We start from the raw sequence: 25,613 nt of genomic DNA, 5'->3' as shown, positions 1-25,613 counted from the left end.
TATATATAGATATTAATATGTGGTGTGCATGTAGCAATAACATAGTGTTTTTGTACACTACACTAACTGATGAGAGTAACTTGTTCATTCACTATGATTCAACAGATGGTCTGGATATTTCAGTTAAGCACCCTACAGTATTTTCTTTCATGTATTTACTTACTGAGAGCATGAATCCTAATTTTAGTGTTTTGGTATTTCAAAAGGCATGTTGACCACAATCTTACAACGATGAGTAGTTATAAATGTCTTTCCAGCCTCTTGGGTGGAGCTTTACATTTTATGTTAAAGGTCTACTGAGGCAGCTGTCTCACTTTGCTCTGATACCAGAATTGTTCATTAAGTCTTAAACAGTAACCAGAGGACTCCAGCTTCTGTAGACAAGCTAACGTCTAAATGGAGAAAATGGATCACCATGAAAAAACGTCAGATCAAGTTAACTTGAATCGATTGTCAGTGGTCTCAGAAGATGATGAAGATCATGATTCTGCCCTGACTATTGTTACCGTTCTTGATAAAGTAGCCACCATTGTGGATACTGTGCAGGCCAGCCAGAAAAGAATCGAGGAACGTCACAGAGAAATGGAGAATGCGATTAAGACCATTCAGATTGACCTTTTAAAACTTGCCCAGGCTCATAGCAACACCAGTTACACAGTTAACAAACTATTTGAAAAGACTCGAAAAGTAAGCTCCAATGTGAAAGATGTAAGATCTCGAGTAGATAGACAGAGTGATCAAGTTCAAAAAGTAGAATCCAAGCAAGAGGAGATGCTGAGAAAGAACAAATTCAGAGTTGTCATATTCCAGGTAATAAACATGTTTATTGCATAATGCATGTATTAGTTGTGAAGTACATTTGGAAACCTGTCTTCCCTAGTATCCTGCGGATCCTTAATGCATCCCACAATTTGTCAACTCCAGAAATGTCTATAAGGGTTGAGAGGAGGAGAAATACTGTGTTCTGCAATATTTGTTTCTCTTATTGTTGTAAATAGATCCCCTTACTTTAATGTCATACATTTTTAGCTGTGCAACCTTGTTGTCCCCATTTTTGTTGCTATGTTTTTCTAAAATTATCTCAATTCTTTTTTTTGTTTGAGGTCAAACGATATGTAAAAGATATATAAAAGCGACAAACTTTCCTATGTGACAAATACTGCATTTTAACTAAAAACTTCACACGCACAAAAAAAGTAATTTGTCTGTAGCTTACATGGTGAAGAATCAATCTCTTTCTTATACGTAAATTAGTAGTTTTTCTACAGAAAATTAATTGTTGGTGTTATTAACAGTTCCTGTTTTTCACATTTCATTATTTCCCTGAAAAATTGGTTGTTGATTTTCTTATTAATACCAAACATATGTTTTAATTACTTTACTATGATTTCAGTCCATTTTTATATGATTGCATTGGCTATTATTAAATGGGGTAATGTTTTTGATGGTGCTATATTTAGATGTGGTAATTTTCGTTGCCTGGCAGAGTAGTATAAACTGCTGACCTGCGTGTCCTATTTGTTGCCTCTGTGAATGGTAACATGAGGAATTAGAGACGATAAACGTGTCAGAGACAGAAGCTACATTTATTCTTCCACCATATTTGGTAGGATACAAAGTAGTACAATTTTGTTTCACATGAAGGAGAATCCTGTATCAATGTTTCTCCCAACACAATAAAGAGCTAGTACAGTACAGTGGTTCTATATTAATAGCTGCTTCTGATGATGATTATATTAGTCTTTAGTTGAATACGGACTTACTGCTTAGTATTGGGTGCACTAAATTTGAGTAAAAATGAACCAGAAAAATAAATATCTATTTCTCATTTGCTTATTATCGGGATATGAAAGTCCACTATCCAATGTCAGATAAAACCGTCCTATTATAACTATACACCAAACAAGATGGGTTAACAGATTCTTTAAATAAAAATATCAACATTTTGTTTGTTTCTTAATTGTTTGTTAACCTTTATTTAGCGACTGGGGTAAGAGCTCAGATTTCCTTTCACTGAAAATCTGGTTTCACTCCAATGTATCAATAAAATGAGGGCAGATGAACGATGCTCAGTTCCCCAGCGATTCTGTTGTGCATTGATAAAAGTGCTTTCACCACTAGCCAGGCCAGAGCAAGGACCCTCTGTGCATCCAGATAAAATAATAATAATAATAATATTATTATTATTATTATTATTATTATTATTATTAAGTTTTTAAGAAAAAAAACAGCAAATGAAAAAAAAAACAAAGAAAATAGAAAAAAAATTACTTTATTAAAAAAAAATGAAAAAAGATGCTTTATTTTAAAAGCATTGATTCTAGTGGTAAGTATTGGTACTGCCTGTTTCAATATTAAAAAGGCCTCCCCATGGTTAACATGGGTAAGGTTGAATGTACAGACCCAACTATAGACTTGTTTCCGGTGTTTTTAGATTAAGGGCTTTTCACTATATATTAAATAGACCCTTAATCACAGTTTAAATTATTATTATTATTATTATTATTATTATTATTTATTTATTTATAAGGCGCCACATATTCCGAGGTATTACATGTCAGCAGCAGTGATGAGTGTGAGTAATGCTACAGAGTGCAGTAAAAGACGTGGCAAGACATACGAGGGACAGGAGACAGACGTGGGACAATAGGTAGAGAGGATCCTGCCTGCGAGGGCTTACATTCTAAAGGGAGGGATGGTGAGAGACAGTAGGACCAATTGGGAATAAAAATTTAGATGGTAGACGAGGGAGAAGAGGTGATGTATATAATGGTTAGGAGGTGGTAGGTTAGGAAAGTTTGAAAAGGAGAGTTTTGAGTGAGCGTTTGAAAGACTGAAGGTTGGGGGAGAGTCGAGTCAGACAGGGTAGGGAGTTCCAAAGATTGGTGGCAGCACAGCAGAAGTCTTGGAAGGATGTAATGGGAGGATGTAATGAGGGGTGAATTGAGGCAGAGCAGAATGGTCGGGTAGGTATGTACCTCGAGACAGGGTCAGAGAAGTGTTGGAAAGGGCTTTGTAAGTGAGGGTAAGGAGCTTGAACTGAATTCTGAAATGGATAGGTAGCCATTGAAAGGATTTATGCAGAGGAGAAGCGGAAGAGCTGCAGTGGGAGAGGAAGATGAGCCTAGCCGCAGCATTCTGTATGGATTGAAGGTCAGAAGTACGAGAGCGAGGAAGACCAGTGTGATTGAGATTGCAATAGTCGAGACAAGAAATGATGAGTGAATGGACCAGGATTTTGGTTGCTTCCTGAGAGAGGAAGGAACGGATTTTCATAATGTTACGGAGGGAGAAGTTGCAGGTGAGGGACTGGATATGAGGGATAAAGCTGAGGGTTGAATCAAGGGTGACTTCAAGGCAGCGGGCTTGGGAGACAGGAGAAAGAGTGATGTTGTCAACCAAGAGAGAGAGATTGGGAGGGATAGTAAAATTGGCAGAAGGAACGATGATGAGCTCGGATTTGGAGATGTTGAGTTTCAGGAAGCGCTGTGACATCCAGGTAGTTACAGCAGAGAGACAGCTAGATACCTGGGTTAGGATAGCGGGAGAGAGGTCAGGAGAGGAAAGATAGATTTGTGTGTCATCTTCATAGAGGTGGTATTGGAGGCCAAATGATTGAATGAGTTTACAATAAGAGGTGGTGTAGAGAGAGAGAAGAGCAGAGGGCCAAGGACAGAGCCTTGTGGGACTCCAGTAGAAAGGGAAAGAGGGGGGGAGGAAGAGCTGGAAGCAGACACACTAAAAGAGCTGCCAGAGAGGTAGGAGGCAAACCAGGAGAGCTCTGTTTCACGAAGACCTATGGAGTGAAGGGTGGTGAGAAGAAGAGAATATTCGACGGTGTCAAAAGCAGCAGAGAAGTCAAGGAGTATGAGAAGGGAGAAGTGAACAGTGGACTTAGCTGAGAGCAAGACATTTGTTACTTTAGTGAGAGCAGTTTCAGTTGAGTGAAGGGGACAGAAGTCAGACTGGAGAGGGTCAAAAAGAGAGTGGGAAGAGAGAATGGGGGTCAGACGATTGAAGACAAGTCATTCGAGAATTTTAGAAACAAAGGGAAGCAGAGATATGGGGCGATGATTGGAGAGATCGGATGAGTCAAATGAAGGTTTCTTGAGAATAGGAGAGATGAGAGCATGCTTGAAGGCAGAGGGAAAGATACCAGTGGAGAGAGAGAGGTTAAAAATGTGTGCAAGGTGACAACAGGCATTGTAAGAGTGGGAGCGGAGGAACTTGGAGGGGACAGGATCGAGAGGACAAGTTGTAGAAATAGAGGAGGAGAGAATAGAGAGGATCTCAGGCACAGTAACAGGTGGGTAGAGTGAGTGATAGAGCGGACAGGTGGTGGGAGGCATGTCTGACGAGAACCGATATCATTGTGTATAGAGTCAATTTTGTCTTCGAAGTAGGTGGCAAAGTCTAGAGTTGTGATGTACGAGGGGGAGGAGGTGGGGGAGGATACAGTAGAGAATAAATGTTAGCAAAGAGGTGTTGGAGTTTATTGGACAGGGAGGAGATGAGGGATATGAAATAGGTTTGTTTGGCAAGAGAGAGGGCGGAATAGTAGGAAGAAAGGATGAATTTATAGTGGGTGAAGTCAGCAGTGGAGCGGGATTTCCTCCATTGGCGTTCAGAGGAGCGGGAGCACTTTTGGAGGAGATGAGTAAGAGGGGAGTGCCAGGGTTGGTGCTTAGATTGGCGGGGATGAAGGGGGATGGCAGGGGCTGCAGTATCAAGAGCGAAAGAGAGTGTGGTGTTGTAAAGAGAGACAGCAGCGTTGGGACATGATAGGGAAGAAATGGGATCAAGTAATCGTTTGAGAGAGGATGCAAAGATGATGGGGTCAATGCTGTTGATGGGACGCAGCGTGCAAGCAACTTTGGGTGAGAGAGGTGGGGCAAGGGGTAAAGAGAGGGTAAAGGAAGGGAGATTGTGGTCGGAGAGGGGGAAGACAGAATTGGAGAAGTTGGAGCTGTCACAGAGATAGGAGAACACTACGTTCAGGGAGTGACCGTGGTGGGTAGCAGAAGTTGTCCATTGGGAGAGGCCATGGGAGGAAGTGAGAGTGAGGAATTTAGAGTCAGCAGTATTAATAGGAGAGTTGGTAGGGATGTTAAAATCCCCAATAATTATAGTGGGAAGATCAGGAGAGAGGAAATGGGAAAGCTGGGCGGCAAAGATATCAAGAAATTGAGAGGATGGGCCAGGGGGAAGATAGATGACCGCAACACGAAGGTGGAGAGGGGAGAAAAGGTGGATGGAGTGAACATCAAAGGAGGAGGAGAGGGACGGTTCAGGAGGAATAATACTGAAGGTGTAGCCAGGAGACAGTAGGACATCTACACCACCTCTTTAGCAGTACCCAGGATGGGGAGTGTGGGAGAAGGAGAGCCACCCATGGGAGAGTGCAGTGTGGGAAGCTGAATCAGAAGGGGAGATCCACGTTTCTGTAAGAGCCAGGAGACCAAAGGAATGGGAGAGGAAGAGGTCATGAATGGGAGTGAGTTTGTTGCACACAGATCTTGCATTGCAGAGTGCACAGGACAGGGGAAGGTAAGAGGAGTGATGGGATTAAGGTTGGTGGGATTTGATGTTCGAGAGAGACGGTGATATGTTGTGGAGGGGGGAGGGACGGGGATAGAAGGAATAGAAGGAATAGGCTTGGATCTGTAGTATGGAGTAGAAATGTGGGGAGTTATGAGCGGGGGGGATGAGTGGAAGTGCTAAATGGAGAGTAATAAGGTACAGGAGATGTAGTAATTGAGACCTAGCATAGTCATGAAATAGGAGAGAAATATTGCGTGGAATAGACAAATGAGAGTATGGCAGAAGGTAAGGACTGAGACAGGTTACAAGTGAGGTAAGGATAGGCAACAGGACAAGTGAGTAAAGTGAGCGACTGTAGAAGTAGTAGGAGAGTGAAGAGGAAGAAAATATGTAAAAGGATCAGCAAGGGAATGGGAAGTAGTAAGGACAGTAGAGATAAGGGATGAGTGAGTAAGAAACAGTTAGACAAGACAGTGACATAGGGCAGGAGTGGAGAAAGATTATAAGCCATTAGCCACAGTGGAAGGTGCACTGAGGTAGCTGTGTATGTACAGTGTGCAAGGGGGAGCAGGTGTGCCACTTAGAGAATCTGGGTAAGTGGAGCAACAAGTGTATTTTGAAGGTAGGAATACAAGCAACAGCATAAGTGAAACCAACAAGTCATAATCAAATAGCAAATGCAAGAATTAAGGTTGAAAAACAGATCAACAGGGTGTGTGCAGGCAGTGCACAATGCAGGTGGTGGAGGATTTTAGAGCTCACAGATGATATTCTTTCACATTCCATGTTTAGCCAATGTGGCTGATGTTTATGTTGCTTTGAGATAATATATGAAGAGCGTGTAACATATTTCATAAGTTAAGCACCATTTAACATCATACTTGCCAACTCTCCGGGAATGTCCGGAAGACTCCTGAAATCCAGGTCGGTCTCCCTGACTTCTGGGACAGCAGGCCAGTCTCCCGCATACTGCAATTCCCTGGCGAAAATAACACGATTTGCGGTGAATCGCGTCATTTTGGTCCCGCACCCGTGACACAACGGCATTTTTGTCGTGGGGCGGGGCCAAAATGATGTGATTGGCCGTGCCCCGCCCCCTCCGCCCTCTAGTCACGCCCCTCTACCGGACTGCACTGTCTGAAAGTAGGCAAGTATGTTTAAAAATACAACTATTGGTTATTGTCCATTTGCAAAATAGCAGATGAGACAGCTGATTTGTTATTGCTTGTATAATTGTATTATTCTTATTCAAAACTTTTGAAATAGGAACTTTTAAAATATACCTAGACATATCAGTTTTGTGTTAGTAGTTGGCAGACACTTGTATGTCCAACCTGAGTGTATTTGCACAAGTTAGATTATATGTATTTAGTCAACATGAGGAGATTAAGGTACTTTAATTTTTATAATTGGTATTGCAAAAAACTCACTAAGATTCATAAGCACAAATAGACCCATTTTCATGGGTAGACGCATGGCTTTATGTGCCAAAAAGTAGATGTCTGAGGGCAGGGCCAGTTTGGGACTAAAAATCAGCCCTGGTATTAAAGTACACAGGCCTACCTCAGTTCCAGATAATAATAATAACAGCAGCTGGAGAGCTACAGGGTGTTGGAGCATGCTACTATAGTCCTCTGTGGATCAGCTGTTTGCTGTCTGTTACCTGCCGTGTCCTGTGAGATACAAATGTATTACAGCGCAGCTTGATTCTCTTTTTGCAGCATAGGGCGCACCAGTATCAGACAATGGTATGTACAGGGCTGGCAAGAAAAATTTGGGGCGGCGGAACAGTGAACTTTGGGGCCCCCCTCCATAGTGAAGCAGGAAAGAAATTGTGTACCACCGCGCAGCGGCGGTGCTGAAAACGACGGGACCACATTTTGTTGTGGGTGTAGCTTTCATGGGGCATTGATACATACATTATAATAAAACATTACATTTATCACGCCCTCCCTGACACATCACGCCACCCCGGTGGGCTGGGGGTGTCATATTATGACACCCCCAGCCCACCGTACTTATCTATGCTTCTGGTGCTGCTGACATCCATCAGGATGGAAACTTCCTGTAGAGTGAGCAGGAAAGCTCTTAGTCTCACGAGATTACTAAATTTTATGAGATTTAGAGCTCCTTGGCTTGCTCTGCTGGCTGTGTCTCAGGGCTGGAATGGGACTAATAATCAGCCCTGGCATTTACAGTACACAGGTCCACCTTAATTTGAGCAGGAAAGAAATCGTGTGCCGCCGTGCAGCGTTGGCGACGAAAATGACGTGACCATATTGTGTTGTGGGTGTGGCCAACATGGGGCATTGATGCATACATTATACCAAAACATTACATTTATCACGCCCTCCCAACCACATCAGGCCATCCCCCCAGGCACATTATGACACCCCCAGCCCACTGTACTTATCTATGCTTCTGGTGCTGCTCACATCTATCAGGGTAGGAACTTCCTGTAGAGTGGGCAGGGAAGCTCTTAGTCTCACGAGATTACCAAATCTTGTGAGACTTAGATCTCCTCGGCTTGCTCTGCAGGCTGTGTACTATCCAGGGACTGGGAGCAGTTATCTGCTCCCTCCTGCTAACCAGAGCTGGATTAACGCTCGGGGGGCCAAGGTTATTTAAGACAGGGACCCCTATTAAGTAACATGGTTATCATTTTAGACAAATGTTAGACAAATACACAGGCAATACTGTGTGCAGTACTGTTAGTTGCACGCAGCTCTGCCTTCACAAGCAGTACAGTGTGAAGTGGGACATACCTCCCTACTGTCCTTGTAGTTGGACCAAATCTCATTAAACAAGACAGTCACCAAAATTTGGGACAGTTGGCAGACAGTACTGCTCTCTCCTACCTGTTCTTGTCACATCCTCCGTCTGTGTCTTTAGGTGCTGCTTGTCTGGATCCTGGAATGTTGGAGGCCCTATTTGGAAAAAAAATGGGTACATGTAATTTAAAAACTCCAACCAGCCCTAGTGTTTAATCAATACAACCAATGTTTTATAATTAGGCCTCCCTCCAGCCTGAACATTAAATACTAGTATTCACATTTAATAAATAAACCTATTTCCCTCCCTCCAAACAACCCCAGCAATAAATTAAATAGCATTTACGTTAAATAAATATACCTATTTCCCGTAACCATCACTGCCAGTAAATAATTCATATTCACATTTAATAAATAGATGTTATTTTTTCAATTAATAGCCACCAAACCACCCCAGCATTAAATAAAAGGTCAAATCACCCCTTCTTAAATTGATAGGCCCCAATATTAAATTAAATTGACCCACACCACCCCACAAATAAAATAGCACCAATTAAATAATTAGCCCCCACCTAAACTCCACCATTAAATTAATAGCCTACCTCCCACATTATATTAACACTTCCCCTTCCCTTATGCATGAGTATGTGCCCTCAATTGATATTAAGTTGCCATAGAGCCCACAAATCATATTATGCCACACAGTAATGGCCCTAATTCATATTATGCCATACAGTTGTGCCCCCAAAACATATTATGCCACAATTGTGCCCCAGTTCATATTATGCCACAATAGTGACCCCAAATTATATTATGCCACAATAGTGCCCCCAAATCATATTATACCATATAGTAGTGCTCCAAAATCATATTATGCTATACAATAGTGCCCCAAAATCATAATATACCATACAGTAGTGCCCTAGTTCATATTATGCCACAATAGTGCCCCCAAATCATATTATGTCATACAGTGAACATATTAACACCACTAAATTATACTTGAATAAAATGTGAGCTTATATAAATATTCATTAGGAATAATCATGGATTATACAGAAGAGCATACTAACTGCAATACTGCAGTATATAAGTTTAACAAAAGTCAGCTTGGAGCTCTGTAACATCATGGTTTGTGGCTTCTCTTCTGTCATAGTAAGTCCTCAGAGTTTCCTGTAGCATCCTTCCTCTTAACCCCCCCCCCCCCCGTTTTCTGTGTGGCATCCTTTCTCCCCCCCCCCCATCTTCTGTGTAGTATCCTCTCTCTCCCTCCCCCCCTCTGTTTTCTGCAGCATCCTCTCTCCCTCCCCCCATTCAGTGTACTTACCTTTTCATCTTCTTTTCTCCTCTTGTTTCTGTCTTCTTCTCCTGTCCGCTCCTCTGACAGCTTGCAGGACCCGGGCAGTTGCGGCACATGTAGTCAGGTGGCTGGTTCCTGGGAAGGCCAGTCACTGACAGGCTGTCAGTGTCGGTGCACTAACTGCCCGGAACCTGGCCCATCTGACCATCGGCCCTTCTGGCATTTGCCAGAAGTCCCAGATGGCCAGTCCAGACCTGTCTGAGAGGTACAGAAGTTTGAACTGTCTGATTGGAGGAGTTTGGTGAATTGGACATTCTTTGCTACATGCAAATTACACACATGACTTCACCTAGTTTTGCAATTAAGTGAAAAAAAAAATTACATTTTGTGACACTATTATTTGAATAAGCTGGCAGCAGAGTAGAAGTCACATTTCACCCACACAAAATGGAGTTGAAATGTGCTGGGTGGATAATTAAGTGGAACTGCACAATAAAAAAGCAGCATGGTACTGCATTTCATCAGTTCATAAATGAGCTTTAGTGATTACTGTATTTATCAACTATAAGAATTATATCATAATAAGAGGAGGATTGACACCAACCTATATTTTTCAGCAATTTTTTGTTGCAATCTCAATTGTTATTGAAACTGATGAAACAGATATGAAACTCAAGTACACAGTTGCCAGTAATGAAAAATAATAATACAGTCTTCTGCAGGTCACAATAATAGTGAAGAATAGTGAAAATATTGCACAGTAGGTTGAAAACATTGCAAAGTGATATTTGAACCAGTTTTTAGATAACTTTATTTAAAAAAAATGGAAAAGGGATAGCGAATTGTTTGGGGGGAAAATGGGAATAGGAAAGGCAAGGGCTGGGAGTCAAATATTAGTGTCTAAACAAAACCACAGACCAAAGACTGTGGGTAATGCGACCATGATGTGTAGGTGGGTGAACATAGATATTAACTCTTTAGTTGTTATTGTTTAGAAAGGCAAACATAGAAGTATCCTTGAACTCGATACAGTCATGCCATATAGCAAAGCAGTCATGAAATTATTCTTTGGAGGATAAAATCAAGTCATCCATGGTCATGTAATAGTCCAGTCTCACGAACCACTCCTTTATGGATAGTGGTGAGGAAAATCTCCAGTGGACTGGTATCGCAGTTTTCGCAACACTGTTAAGGTGTTTCAGCAAGGATTTTTTATATTGGGCAGAGGGCTTATTGATTACATTGAGTAAGCAGAAACTTGTGAAGTCTGATACCTCAGTTCCTGTAATTTCTTTGGAGATAGTGATCACTTCATCCCAGAAAGTGTGTATTTTGGGACAATCCCACCAAATGTGAGGGGGTGTCCCAGACGCCATATTACACCTCCAATAAGTGTTGGATGTGCCAGGGTACATTTTAGCTAGAAGGCTGGGACACCATTACCACCTTGATAGGATTTTATATTAGATCTCAATTTATAGTAAGGCTAACGGAACCAGCCTGTGTTGTTTGGAAGATGCCATTTTTGTTCTGTTACTAAATTTCCTAGGTCCCGTTGGCAATCTATAGTGAATTTTGACATTGAGCTGAAGGTATTTTCAATTAGAAGTTTATAAATAGTTGAGATGGTATGTTTAGGGTACTGGGTGGTCATGCACAGTGTTTCGAATAAAGTAATTTCCCTTCCTGTCATCTTGTGCATGTCTTGTGTCATTAATAAATGCTTCAGCCGAAGATATCTCGAGATTTCTGAGTTGAGTAAGGCCCATTTAGATTGAATGTCATCGAAAGGGAGGACACCCGCCACTCCCACCAACTGGCCTGTACGGAGAATCCTCGCCCATGTCCAACATCCAAAGTGTGTGCCTGAGCTTTCGGCATAAATTATGGATTAATGAACAGAGGGATGAGATGTGAAGTCAGGGAAGAAACATATCCTAATATGTGTAGTCTGGACCATCGTGTCAGCATGGGGATTATTGTTGGTTGGTGTGTGGAAGGAAGTGTTGATAACAAAAGGGTCATGGCAGGAATTCACCACCCCTCGTCCATAATTCAATTAAGCATAACCGCATCATAATACATAGCAAATTGAGGCAATTGCAGTCCACCTAGATATCTGCTTCCATAGAAAATGTCATGCTTAAAATGTGGTTTCCTAACATTTCATACAAAATCTTGTATTCCCCAGCGTAGATCAGTGAATCATTTATTGGGAATATGTATAGGGAGAGTGTGTAGGAGATAGAAATTCTTAAGCGTAGGTTCATTTTAATAATGTTGAGTCTCCCTATCCAGGAAAACATTTTTGTTTTTTGTTAATGTTAACCTCCAAATACTTTATCTTATTAGGGTGCCAAGCAATTGTGAATGCATGTCTGAGACCATCCACCACATCAGGAGGGGGAGAGATAATAAGTGCAACTGATCTTGTGTAATTAATCTTGAAATTAGAAAGATTCACAAATTTCTGGAACTCTATTAACAGTTTGGGGATTGAGACAATGGGGTTAGTAATTACAGCCTGGAGATCATCAGCAAAAACAGCTAACTAAAACTCTTTCTCTCGCACCCATATTCTGGAGATATCTGGACTACCCCTTATGGATCTTTTTAACGCTTCCATGCATAATAAAATTATCATTGGAGAGAGTGGGCAACCTTGTTTCGTGTCGTTAGTGATCTCTGCTGGGTCAGAAAAATCCACATTAATCTTGCTCCTGACAGTAGAGTTGTATGCAATGCATGGATCTTATGAAGACCCACAGAGTACAATCCAAAGTGACCAAGCACACCCAGCATGAATCCCAGTCAACCTTGGAAAAGGCCTTTTCGGCATCGGTTGACAGAATTATTGAAGGAGTGTTGGAACACAAAGCTAAGTGTATTAAGTCGATTATTTTGGGTGCGTTGTCTCAATCCTCTCGGCCCTGAACAAATCCTACTTGGTCGGGGTGTATTAATTTAGGTAAAATGAGCTTAAATCTATTAGCAATGAGTGTATAGTTTAATGTCCACATTGAGTGAAGAAATGGGCCTATAACTATGACACTGGGATGGGTCCTTTCCCTCCTTAGGTAAGACTGTGATGTGTGCTGCAAGTGACTGTTTGGAGACGTGTTAAATCTGAAACAGCATTAAAAGCTTGGAGGATCAGAGGAGCTAACTTCTCCTTCCAACTATTTTTAATCATTGCACAAACAGATGCATAACATTTCTTGGCACAAAATGGATACTTCTAGTCAGATCGGTTTTCAAACTCTGTCCCGTGTTCTAGTTATTCTATTCTTTTGGGAAAGACTTCAAAATTTGTATCCCTTTATTTTCATGTTCATGTAGGGATACACAGAATATGCCAGGCCAGAGGGTAGCACATATTCAGTACTGTATAAGAACAATTGCATATATTAAACAAATGTACTAGAATCCCTAAGTCAAGTTCTAAGATAGTAAATCAAATATTTGCCACATATAACCCAAACTAAAGTGAACTTATATTGGTGGAGGGGGGTAAAGATGGCTTTGGACAGATGCCCCAGGTGCCCTCAGTCAGTAGATCTGTTTCACCCACCCCCTTCACCTCTTCTTCGTATAGTAAGTAGAGTGGGTGGGGTAGCATGTTCTGCTCCTCTGTCAGACTAGGGGCATATTTACTAGACTTGTCACAGAAGCGTCCACGGCGGTGCTGTATTGTACTACAATTCTTTGACAGCGCCGCGGCTGCTGTACAGTACATCATCGCTAAGATGGAGCTGCTGCGCATGCGTGGCAGCATGCGCAGCAGCTCTCTCTCTCTCTATTTTTTTTTGGGGGGGGGAGAAAACCCCCCCTTAAAAATCATGCGTTTGCCCCTGTTGCCCATAGCAATCATGCTAGCATTTATCTACCTACACTTTTCCTTTTTAGAAATTTTAGTAAGTCTACCCCAAGATCTGCATTTTGTTGTGTATTGAATTCTTCATTGAAATTCGTTTTGGAAAAAGTTAAATAAAGAGATTTTAAAAAAAAATCCCAGAGGATAATTTGTCTGCATACATATCATTCCCTTCTACTGGCAGGCCTAATAAAAAGGACAAATAGTTCTTTGGAATAGGATATAGCTTAAGAGGGAGGTTATGTCACCGCAAATAGCAGAGAAGTCGGGCCAAGTCTATCAGTATACCCACAGTTTCTCCAACACAATGGGACTAGATAAATTCTGTGGAGCTTGGTGAGAATCAAAACTTAACAATTTTAATAGTTCCATTATTTTATTTGAACATTGATACTGTATCATATCTCTTCTGAAATCATTACATATTTCTTCTTATTAAGTTTAATTTATATGATAGCAGCATATTCCAAAGCACTGTACAATAATGTGTTAGATAGAATGACACAGTCAAAGTTTAGTAGAAAAAAAACATTAATTGCAAGAGCTTACAATCGAGAAGAAGAAAAGGGGCAACAGACACAAGGTAAGAATGATTATTCACCAAAGTTATGTTAGTTAAACCAGAACTGTCCATAATGGATTGAATGCAGCTCTTCAGATTAGTTTACAACCTAGTTTGAGAAACACAAGGTAAGGATTGGTATAAATAGCCCATTCCATTCCCAGGAAGTACTGTTATAAAATCAGGCATGTACAACAGTGGTTTTGATGTAGTTCTGTAGTTCTCCAGTACATACCTGTGCATTTATTGTATGCCATAATGTTTCTAAGAAAAATTCTAGATGAGATTTCACAACAGATCTGTGCAGTGACTAAAAAAGCTCACTCTCCTACTATTTCTTAGTGTAATCAATATAGTATATTACATCCATACCAAGTGGCTTCCTGGGAAATAACCAAATAATGCTGGGCCCTCACTGCTTTAATTATGGCTGGGACTTAGCTTTAGAAGCAGTGCTGTCAGCAAAGACCTTTTATGGGACAATGACGTCCACACAGGCCATTAGGGAGTAGAAAGGCATAACATAGTTTTGTGATTCATACATTGTATCAAAACATAAAATACTATCACACAGTTGGAATCATTTCCGCTATATAAGCAGAGAGCAGAAACTGATTTTGATCTCTTGAGATGTCATTGCATCAGTTTGTGCTGCTTTTGTACAATAAGACTGGATGTATGTGCATGACAATGACAGTTTTGCTGACATGCATACATGTTAGCTGGACATTAAGTAGTTTGAACCTAGTGCACACTAGAGATGCTCAAGTTCGGTTCCCCGAGAACCGAACACACCCGAACTTAGCAGATCCGAGTACTTTCACGTGCCCTCGGAATTGAAAATGAGGCAAAACGTCATCGTTACGTCATCGGATCTCAGATCTCCCCAGTTTTGGATTCTATAATACCGCCCTCCACGACGATCCAGCACCATTTGACAGAGCGACACAGAAGGGGTAGCATAGTTCTTCGCATAGTTCTTGTGGCCCCTTTGTTTCTCTGTGACTTTGTTTTAACAGTACCCATAGACAGGCAGTTGCTACTTTTGGACTGTGAGACAGATACAACTAGCAACCTGTCTCCTACATATAAACGGATATTTTTTACTTTAGAGATGCCTTCTTGTTTTTATCAGTAAGTCAACGTTTATTTTAACACTGTCACATCTATATACATTTATATATCTCTCTCACTTCGCTTTTTCACTGACAAACCCCCCCCCCCTTCCTTTTTTTTCTATCCCTCCATCGCACTGGAGAATCCATTGTTCTTGGGAAAGACTTGCCTTTCAAAGCTGTGTGCAGGTAAGCCATAAGCCCAGATAAAATAGCATAACATTTGATCATGTTTGGACTGACCAGAATGGGAAGACTTTGGCGTGAGTTGGCCAGCTTAACATATGTTGCAATATGTGTAGCTGACATTCCCTGTTTTTAATATAGAGGAGTATTTAATACAGCATTAATTATGTGTTTGGAGAGTGCAGAGTATCCCTGATAGATATAGATATATATATATATATATATATATATATATATATATATATATATATATATATATATATTAGAGATCCTCAGGCTCGGTTTTCTGAGAACCGTACACATCCAATCTTAGCAGATACTCGGTACTGTCGCGCACCCTCGTAATTGAAAACGAGGCAAAACTTCATCGTAACGATGTCGAGTTTTGGATTCTATAAGTGCATCCACGACGATCCAGCGCCATATCACAGAAAGACACAGAAGGGGTAACATGGTTCTTGGCAGTCTCTAGTGAAGTTGGGCAGCGGCAAAGGTAGAAAAGAAAGAGGAGGGGTAGCAGTGTTCTTCAAAGTCTCCAGTGACATTCAGGAGAGCTCCATCACTCCATTGATAATTGTCATTGCTGAAATAGAAATAATAGGGCTGGTAGACTTGGTCTTCTAAATCTGCAGTCACAATGTACTGTGTTATATAGGTAAAACACAAAGAGGAGAACTCCATTGCTAATTGTCATTGCTGAAATAGAAATAATAGGGCTGGCAGTGTTGTTCTTAATCTGCAGTCACATTGTACTGTGTTATCAAAATGGAATCACAGCAGTACACAGAAGACCAGGATTAGCAAGCAGCTGCTAGCACCAGTCTTGATGACAGTAATCCCTCTACATCATCTTGTAAAGCCTATGTTAAAGTGCATAGCGTTTTTAAGTTAGGGAAACAAAAATGTAAAAAAACAGCTTTTACCTTGGTAAACAAAAAAAACACCTGTAATCAAGACAAAGTTTGCTTCAGATAAACATGCCATTCTACATACACATTGGCAAGGAAAGAATGAGCCCTTCGCCTTTCTCTATGAGTGCTAGTTCTGCAGCTGTCACTAAGGCATCTTCTTCTATAGGATGAGGGGGATATTTGTGTAGCTGACTAGGACGGTAATGAGGATGTTGATGAGGATGATGTTGTTTGTGTAAGTCCTGCACCAATCAAAGCAATTCTTGCACGTGATAAGAAGAAAGCCATTGTCATGCCTGGGTATAAGACCAAAAAATTCACCTCTTATGTGTGGAATTATTTTTACCCAAATCCTGACAACACTTGTCTAGCCATTTGTAGTGTTTGTAAAGCCACAGTCAGTAGAGGTAGGGGCCTTAACCATCTAGGAACCTTATCCATGTTATGCCATTTGAAGCGAGTTCGTGGCAAGCTGTTGGGAAGACCATCTTCATCAATATTCTCAGTAGCGATCTGAGTTAGTCCTGCATCCAAGTTGCTAAGGCTAGATGACTCCTCCACTATCCTGGATTCCTCAGAAGAATTCTTGAGCATCAATCCCTCTGTTGCTGCTGCTGGGGGTGAATCTTCATTCCAGAAGCAGACCTAGAAGAAGACTACTAGTAGTTTACAACAATTGACTGTTAAACAATCCCTTGCAAGAGGAAGCAAATATGAAAAATGTCACCCAATCGCAAAGCAGATCACAGACACCATGGCGACTATGCTAGTATTAGATCTGCGTCCAATATCTACTATTAATGCAGCTGGTTTTAGACAATTACTTGAGGTCTTGTGTCCAGGGCCACCTTAACAACTTTATGGGCCCCTGGGCAATGCAGTGTACCCGGCCCCTAAAAAATATATATATATATATATATATATATATATATATATATATATAAATAGTGTGTGTAAAAAAAATATATATGTATGTAAAAAAAAACGTGATTATATATATAATCACTTTTTTTTTTACATATATATATATATATATATATATATATATATATAGGGGCTCCTTTAACTTACCTTAAGTCCGATCCTCTTCTTTTTTCCGCGCCGCTGAGTCTCTTCTGCCCTCTTTCGTGCTGTGGTTGCAGTGAATGCTGGGTGTGACATCACGCCCAGCATTCACTGCGAGCACAGCATGGAAGAGGGGACCAGGGAGGGAGCCAGATCACCGCTGATGTGACCGCAAGGTAAGTATTTTTTTTAATTTATTTTTATTTTAGGATTTGGACGGGCCCCCCTTGCCTGCAGGGCCCCTGGGCACCTGCCCATCGTGCCCAATGGAAGAGACGGCCCTGCTTGTGTCTCCGTTACCAAATTCCATTACAACACCATTTTACTAGAAAAGCTGTTCCTCACCTCTACCAGAAGGTTCGGAAAAATGTAATTATTGGGCTACAAAACGCTATTCTACCCACTGTACACAACCACAGATATGTGGACAAGCGGAACTGGGCAAACTAAAGATTACATGACTGTGACAGCCCACTGGGTTGGTGATTTGCCTTCACCAGCAGGAACAGCAGCAGCATGTACCCAAGTATGTCACATTTTGCAGAGGCAGGCTACTCTGTGTATCACCGGCTTCACTAAGAGGCATACAGCTGATAATCTGTTATAAAAACGAAGGGATGTCATTGCAACATGACTTATCCCGCTTGGACTCTCTTCAGGATATGTCATTTCTGATTACACCACCAATACTGTAAGAGCATTACAGCTGAGTGAATTCCATCACATTCCCTATTTTGCTCACACAATAAACTTGGTGGTGTAGAGCTTTTTAAAAAATGACAGGGATGTGCATGAGATTCTGTCTGTGGCCCGTAAAATATCTGGACATTTCCGTCATTCGGCAACAGCATGTAGGAGATTGCAACAGCTACAAGAGCAATTTAATTTGCCCTGCCACCAACTGAAGCAAGAGGTGGTGACAAAGTGGAATTCCACCCTGTATATGCTTCTGTGGATGGAGAAACAGGGTAAAGCCATCCACGCTTACTTCACAAGCCATGACATTGGGAAAGGAGGGGAGATGTACTTTACTCAAGCACAGTAGAGAATACTTTCCATTTTGCGCAAGGTTCTGAAACCATTCGAAGTAGTCACCTGTGAAGTGAGTTCAGACACTGGTAGCTTGAGTCAAGTGATTCACTTAATTAGACTTTTGGAAAAGCAGCTAGAGAAATTGAAGGAGGAGATTAAACAAAGCAATTATGCTAAGTATGTCGGACTTGTATAACAAGTACTTTATTCCCTTCGCCAGGATCCAAGAGTTATCAAAATCTTGAAATTGGATCACTACATCTTCTCTTTGTTTCCAACTGACCCAGATCTGAAGAGATGCAAGGAGCTCCTGGTGAGCAAGATGACAGCTCAAGTATTACGTGACAGGAAGCATCTCCTCCTTCAGTTTCTCAGTCAACTGCTGTTAGGAAATAACTTAGCTTTCCCAAGAAACCCAGGGATGATACAGATGACTCAGTACAACATATTGACATCTGGGGGTAAATGTATCAAGCTGAGAGTTTTTCGGCGGGTTTGAAAAGTGGAGATGTTGCCTATAGCAACCAATCAGATTCTAGCTGTCATTTTGTAGAATGTACTAAATAAATGATAGCTGGAATCTGATTGGCTTTTCAAACCAGCCGGAAAACTCTCAGCTTGATACATTTACCCCCTGGTCTGGTCTAAAAGAATTGACCAAAAAACGTGACACCTCTGCCGTAACTCCACCTGATCCTACTATCAACATCCAAAGGATGGTGGAAGATTATTTTAACAACAGCATAGAAATAGACACAGCAGACATTCCCTTTACATACTGGATGGAAAAAAAGGGAATTTGGAGACACATGTACTAACTCGCTTTGCACTGCCTAAGCTGCCCACCTTCCAGTGTGTACTTGGAAAAAGTTTTCAGCACAGCCGGGAACCTTGTCAGCGATCGGCGTAGCAGGCTGCTTCCTTAAAATGTGGAAAAGATGATGCTCATTAAAATGAACTTCAATTTCCACGAGAAAGGCCTTTCCTGCCAATTACATCAAAATACTGAGACTTCTGTAAGGAAGGATTCCAGCAGTGATGAATTAATAATGTGTGAGGATGATGTACAAACTGATGAGGGTGAGGATGAGGCTGAGGATGATGACATCATCTTGCCACAGTAGAGTTCATTAATCGCACTGTTACCTTAGGTGCCTTAAGCCCATTGTCGGCTTGTTTTGTGGGGGCCCAAACAAACCAAGCACATCAGCTTCAAAAGTGGCACTCCTTGTTGCTGGAGTGCTTGGTTTGTTAAAGTGTGCATGTCCTTTTTAGGATCCCAACATAAGTGTGGGTGGGAGGGCCCAAGGACAATTCCATCTTGCACCACTTTTCCTTTCAGCTACTGCTGTGTGCCAATGTTACCTTCATGTGCTATATACTGTTGTGTGCTTTGCAAAAATCTTAGACATCCATTGATGGTACAGATGACTCAGCACAACATTTTGACATCTGGTCTTGTCTACTGTAAAAGAATTGACCAGAATTAGTAACACTTCTGCTGTAATTTCACCTGTAGCATCCAGTCAGGTCGCTGCAGTCTTTGTTTGAAAGTGTATGGAAATAATATTATGACCTGTGAGGTGGTCAAAATTGACTGCAAATGACTTGAAATTTGTGTTATTGAGGTTAATAATAATGTAGGGGGGAAATAAGCAAAAGATGTGATTTTAGCAAAAGAAAAATAGGGATTGTAGAACAAAATCGAGGATCCAAAACCAAATCCAAAACCAAAATACGCAAGGTCGGTTTTGCCAAAACCAAAACATGAAGTTAATCCAGATCCAAAACCAAAACCGAAACCAGAACACGGGGTCAGTGTACATCTCTAGTGCACACAGGTTGTGCACAGAGCTTGCAAAGTATATAGACATATTTTTTCTCAGGAACAAGGTTCCTGGTGCTGCTCAGACCACTGACAGTGGCATGGACATCAATGACTATAGTTACACCCTTGCTAGATAGTAAAGCCTAGTGTTGTAACTCAATAGCATGTGGGTGACAATTTAATTTCCCTTATAGGTCTGTTGTTTATTTTGTAAAAGCAAAACCTGGATTTCATAGACAAGAATTTAGTTTAGTGCATACAATATATTGTATGCTTCTTTTTAGGTCCAAATGCAGTAAAACAGTTGCTGGGACATTTTTGAATCTACTAAGATGTTGACTGCTAAGCAAATAAGCAGTCTAAAATTTTTGCACTAAATACGGAGCCTTTTTCTGAAAATAATCCAACACTGCAATTTTCATTTACATTCACATTTTTTTCTTTACTGGGCCTGTTATTCAAAATAAAAATATATTGGCATATTAAAATATATAAAAAGTGTTCTGTTTTCTTCAATTGGTTATCTACATTATATTTTGTTAATATGTGTTTTCTGCATTCTTTGAAATATGTTTATTTGTGCTCTCCTTATTAGGTCAGATGCTAAATGAGAACAAAAATAAGCAAAATAGCTCTAATGTGCATGGAACGCATGGAATATAGATAAGACTCAATGGGCCTAATTTACAAAGTGCTTTCTGGCTAATATTCAGCCTAAATTCCCCATTGGTGACATCACGGACCTCGATATGTGCTGGTGTGTCTAGATTCCACCAAAGTGCATGCGGCTTTGCCAAGCATTATAGTGGCGTTTGCAACAAATAATTGAGATAAAGAAGGGAAGATATCTAGCACCATTCTTTCCTTTGCAGTAGGACTCAGAGCAAATTTTGCTCTGTGAAAACACTTGAGTTTTGTATAAGCTGGCAGAGATTTTATCCTATACTTTCAAAGGAATGCATTTTGCACTTTTAATTTCTCATTTCTAGACTAACTATGCCTTATTTGAAGAAAACTTACAAACAAAAAGTGTCCACGTAATAAAGACACTCCCACTGTAACACTATAAATGAGGCAGTATTTAAAAACAACCTGAAAAGTTTAATGAAAGCAGTGGTTCTAAAGCAGTAGAAGCCGGATCCGAACGTGCTGTTTACAGTTTTCCATAGTGCCCCACATTCTTGCAGTGGCGCCATGTTCTTGCTTGCGGAGGCATATCCTGAGAAGGCACCTTGAATTCTAGATACCAAAACCAAAGCATTTTGCGCACACATCCAGTCGTCTTTGTATATGAGGTTTTTGTACTGTAGGAAAACATTAAAATTTGCTCAATCTTTTCTCAAGGGCAACAAGAAAAAGGCACACAAATAGTTCACGCTTGAGATGGATTAAGATTCTCTAATGAAGCCAGCTGCATTATCACATCTACAGTGTAGAAAGAAAAGCATGACAAATTACAGTATGGAGTGAAATACAAAACAAAAGGTCTAAAGGAACATTGTACTTGTTTCATGTCCCATTATGTCACATTTCAGTGTTGAGAATCCTGCTCACTTAGAACAAAAGGAATCTTATCAAGACCATATTGTTGTGTCCATAGCAAATACATCTTATTGATGTATAAATAATGTGCAGTACATTGTATATAAGTGACTAATTAAGAATTAACATTACCTTATATTCCATAGCATCTGCTATTGTGGTTCCACTTGAAAGCAGTAACTATGTAGTTAAAATGCATCATTTTGTTGCCATCCTGTTTGTGTTACATTAAATGAAAAATAACCAGTATCCTGATCTCCAACCTTCCCACCCACCTGCAGTGCATCATTCCAATGATGCCTCAATCAGTGGTGTAATCCTAGAGAAGGAAGTTCCAGGGCTATACCAGTCACATAGGTGGGCATATTCCAATGTGCAATTATGTTTGGGAAAGTATTTTGATCAGTCAGGAAAAGTAATGGGCGTGGCTATTCTAAATCGTGATTGGGGTTTAAATATACAGAACAAGCACTATGCATTTATTACACAAAGAATAACCAGGGCTTACTCAACACAATGTGTGTTTCTCTTTTAATGATTCACCCAAGCTGTGCCCTGGCAGCCAAAAAGTACCAGGGCTTTACTCTGACTCATGCTGACCCAATACCATTGGTCATAATATAAGTCTCAAGAAGTTGTCAATTTTCATCTGCATAATACATGTCTTATGTTTCCACACATCTTAAAATACTTTAAATGTAATGCAGGTATGCATCCAAAATGCATATGCAGCAGTCATCATCAACTAGAAAACCCTTCTTGTGTAGGCATAGAATTTACACTATCTAGGAACCTATCTCAAAGAGATGTGTAACCCATAATAAGATCTCAAGGGGACGTGTGTAACATGCATCTGGCCAACAATAGTGTACAGCACTTGCAATGAAAATCTACCTGATACGCCTTTCGAAGTACAAGCTGTTATAAAATACTGGCTTAAGTTGTGCACATGCACAGTGCAACAAATCTTTATTCAGCCAACATCCAATTACATTTATGTATAATAATTTCGCATCCATGGATATTACATACTGTTAGGACTATGATGACACAGGGGGCGTATTACTACACCTAAGTTTTCCATACAGAAAATTGCACCATTCAGAAGGTTCACTACATTGCATGGTAAACATAGTATCCCTATTATCATCATTATTATTATTATTATTGGAGATTTCTAAGGTACTACAGTGCTCTGCAGCGCCGTGCAGTAGGAAAAACAGGACATACATACAAAAAGGATATACATAAAACAATGACATACAAGTCAGACAAAATAAATGCAGACATGAAAACAAAGGATATGGAGGACCCTGCTCATTAGATAGCTTACTTTCTAAGTGGAAGAGGGCACAGCTGAAACAAGAGGAGCGAGTGTGGGTTAGAGTGGAGATTGGGACAGCTGTGAGGGTGTATATAGTGTCATCAGGGATAAGGTAAACTTTAAAAAAGAGATGGGTTTTTAGAGAGCACCTAAAGATTTGAAGGCTGTTGGAAAGCCTGAATGGGCGTCGTAGGGAATTTCATAAGTGGGGAACAGCACGGGAGAAGTGTTGTAGGCGCGAGTGAGACATTATTACCAGAGACGAGACAAAGCACAGGTTAGAGGTAGATCTAAGAGGACAGAGGGGAGAAGTATTTTTATATGAAATGTGAGATATATGAAGGGGTGGTGTGGTTGAGGGCTTTGTAGGTTAGGGTGAGTAATTTGAATTGGATTCCTATTACACTATGAAAGCATTACATATAACACATGCATATCTGAAACACTTTGAAGTGCTACTGTATGACAGGTAACATTAAACAAATATAATGGAAACATAATGGAAGAAACGCCTACCATTATTGTTATTTTATTGGGTTTTACATTATCAGTGTTATACTCATTTTTATACAAGGATTTTGACAGAATCATTTAGAATTCTTGAGCCAACCATACAAATCTGGAAGTTTGCAGAAAGTACAGTCTATTTTTTGTTGATTAAAACCTTATTTTGTTATATAAATATATAATATTTTAATTTTTTGCAGGAGGATATTGAGTGCCCAACAAAACTGACTGTAGCTAAAGAATCGGCTTTGGATGGACTCTTGAGGGATAAACTTTACCCACCAAATGACCTTTCTTCTGATGAAGAATACGAAGTACAAGAGTCCAGGACTTCACGTCTAAAGAAATCCGGCATGCAGCGCATTGACAATATCAAGAAAGCATTTTCCAAAGAAAGCATGCAGAAAACAAAGCAAAATTTTGGAAAGAAAGTAAATAGAATCCGCACAAGGATAGTAACTCCAGAAAGAAGAGAAAGAATTAGACAGTCTGGAGAGAGACTGAAACAGTCTGGAGAGAGGTTTAAACAATCAATTGCAAAGGCAGCACCAAAGAAAGAAACATTTAAAATAAACACGAAGAAGAAGGGAAAACAGCGGACCACGGCAGAAGGCCAAGAAGGTGGTAAGGAAGATGAGGTTGACTCAGTCTCTGAGAGTGACTTAGTTGAGCCTATCTCTGAAGTCACCTACACTGAAGTGGTCACTGTAAAGAAGAAGAAGAAGAAGAATGAAGAAAAAGCTGAACTTCTGCCAGCCCAGGATGAGGAGAAACCTGCCCCTGTACCTGAAAAGTCTTTGCTGAAACTGGAAACAAAATTAGACACAGATGAGACCCCACTTGTAGATATCAAGCTGTCATAATAAGGAAACTTACTAAGAAGAGGGTCCAGACTGGATTTAGAATTAGTCACACTTGGGCTGTGTCTGCAGGCACTTGGAGAAAAGTTATTCCCTATACATTTTAGTCCTGACAAACCTATTACAAACTATGTCCATTTTGCGTGTGATACTATTGCATTTACATACATAATTTTTAACATCCTTTTTGTTGATAACTGCCCACTGCTTGAGTAAGACAGAAGAACGCAACCTGTTTGAGGGCATTGAAGTGTTGAAATTGTCCATGAAATCTTCATAAAAATGTCTATAATTTATCCCAATCATAAAAATTGAACAACAATAAGTTTTACTACATAACAACATAGCTATGTTATGTGAAGTAAACCTGAATAAGAAATCACAACATACACGGATGAATATAATTAGTTGGTAATAGAAAAATGAGAATATTAATAAATATGCACTACAATGTATTATAGTAATAACAGCTGTTAGTATACCAGAATGAATGAGCAATAACAGCTGTTAGTATACCAGAATGAATGACTGAATAATAACAGCTGTTAGTATACCAAAATGAATGACTGATACTCTTAGTGAGACTGCAGCTCGGCCCTCTATGTGTGTTGGGTAATGGACAACAGAAAGTAACTAAACCCTCCTTTCATGGTATGTTCATCTTTGAATACGTATACTTTTTTAAATATGAAATAATATTTTCACTATTGGTTTGAATCATATACATAAGAAAGTGTGGTTGTGTTTTAATACAATAAAGTGTAAGTACAATTCAGTCTTGTTTCAAAATTGACAGCAAGACTGTTGCTATGTAAAAGAAAAGAAAACCTTTAGAACTGTTATTTAGACCCTTTCTAAGGGCCGCTGAGAGGAATACTGGGCACCGGTGCGGATGATTCTTGCCCCCTCCCAAAGTGGCTGTGACAACAGGGACCAATAGGAATCAATTGGTCCACATAGTTACTTTGCCCCACCCATAATCTGGCTTAGAGGGGCAGTGTATTTGGCTCCATCTGTTACCCACCATAATCATCCCCACCGTTTCCCCAATGGAGGCTCATGCCCAGGTACTGTGTAGCCACCTTACCACTTGGCACCCCTTTTAACTTGTATTACATATATTAGAATATAAGAATTACATATCTGACATACTGTATGTTTATGGTGTGAATGAATTAAACTATCTATAATAAGT

General features: G+C 40.3%; 1 protein-coding gene across 1 annotated transcript; it reads left to right on the top strand.

Moving 5' to 3' along the window:
* The first annotated feature begins 303 nt into the window (after positions 1 to 303).
* Positions 304 to 25,613, top strand: CAVIN4 (caveolae associated protein 4). Its single transcript, XM_075212885.1, has 2 exons — positions 304 to 810; positions 23,759 to 25,613. The coding sequence occupies exons 1-2, from the start codon at positions 397 to 399 to the stop codon at positions 24,419 to 24,421; spliced, it is 1,077 nt and encodes a 358-aa protein (XP_075068986.1). The 5' UTR covers positions 304 to 396; the 3' UTR covers positions 24,422 to 25,613.

This window comes from Mixophyes fleayi, chromosome 5 (genome assembly GCF_038048845.1).
Source record: "Mixophyes fleayi isolate aMixFle1 chromosome 5, aMixFle1.hap1, whole genome shotgun sequence".
Taxonomy (NCBI): Eukaryota; Metazoa; Chordata; class Amphibia; order Anura; family Limnodynastidae; genus Mixophyes; species Mixophyes fleayi.
The sequence above is the reverse complement of the archived record's forward strand: the minus strand, read 5'-3'. Positions and strand labels throughout refer to the sequence as shown.

Bases quoted from the DNA above. Each gene is read 5' to 3' on its own strand.
- CAVIN4 (XM_075212885.1), top strand. From the start codon at position 397: ATGGAGAAAATGGATCACCATGAAAAAACGTCAGATCAAGTTAACTTG. The intron at 811-23,758 runs GTAATAAACATG...AATTTTTTGCAG, and splicing joins TCAGAGTTGTCATATTCCAG to GAGGATATTGAGTGCCCAAC.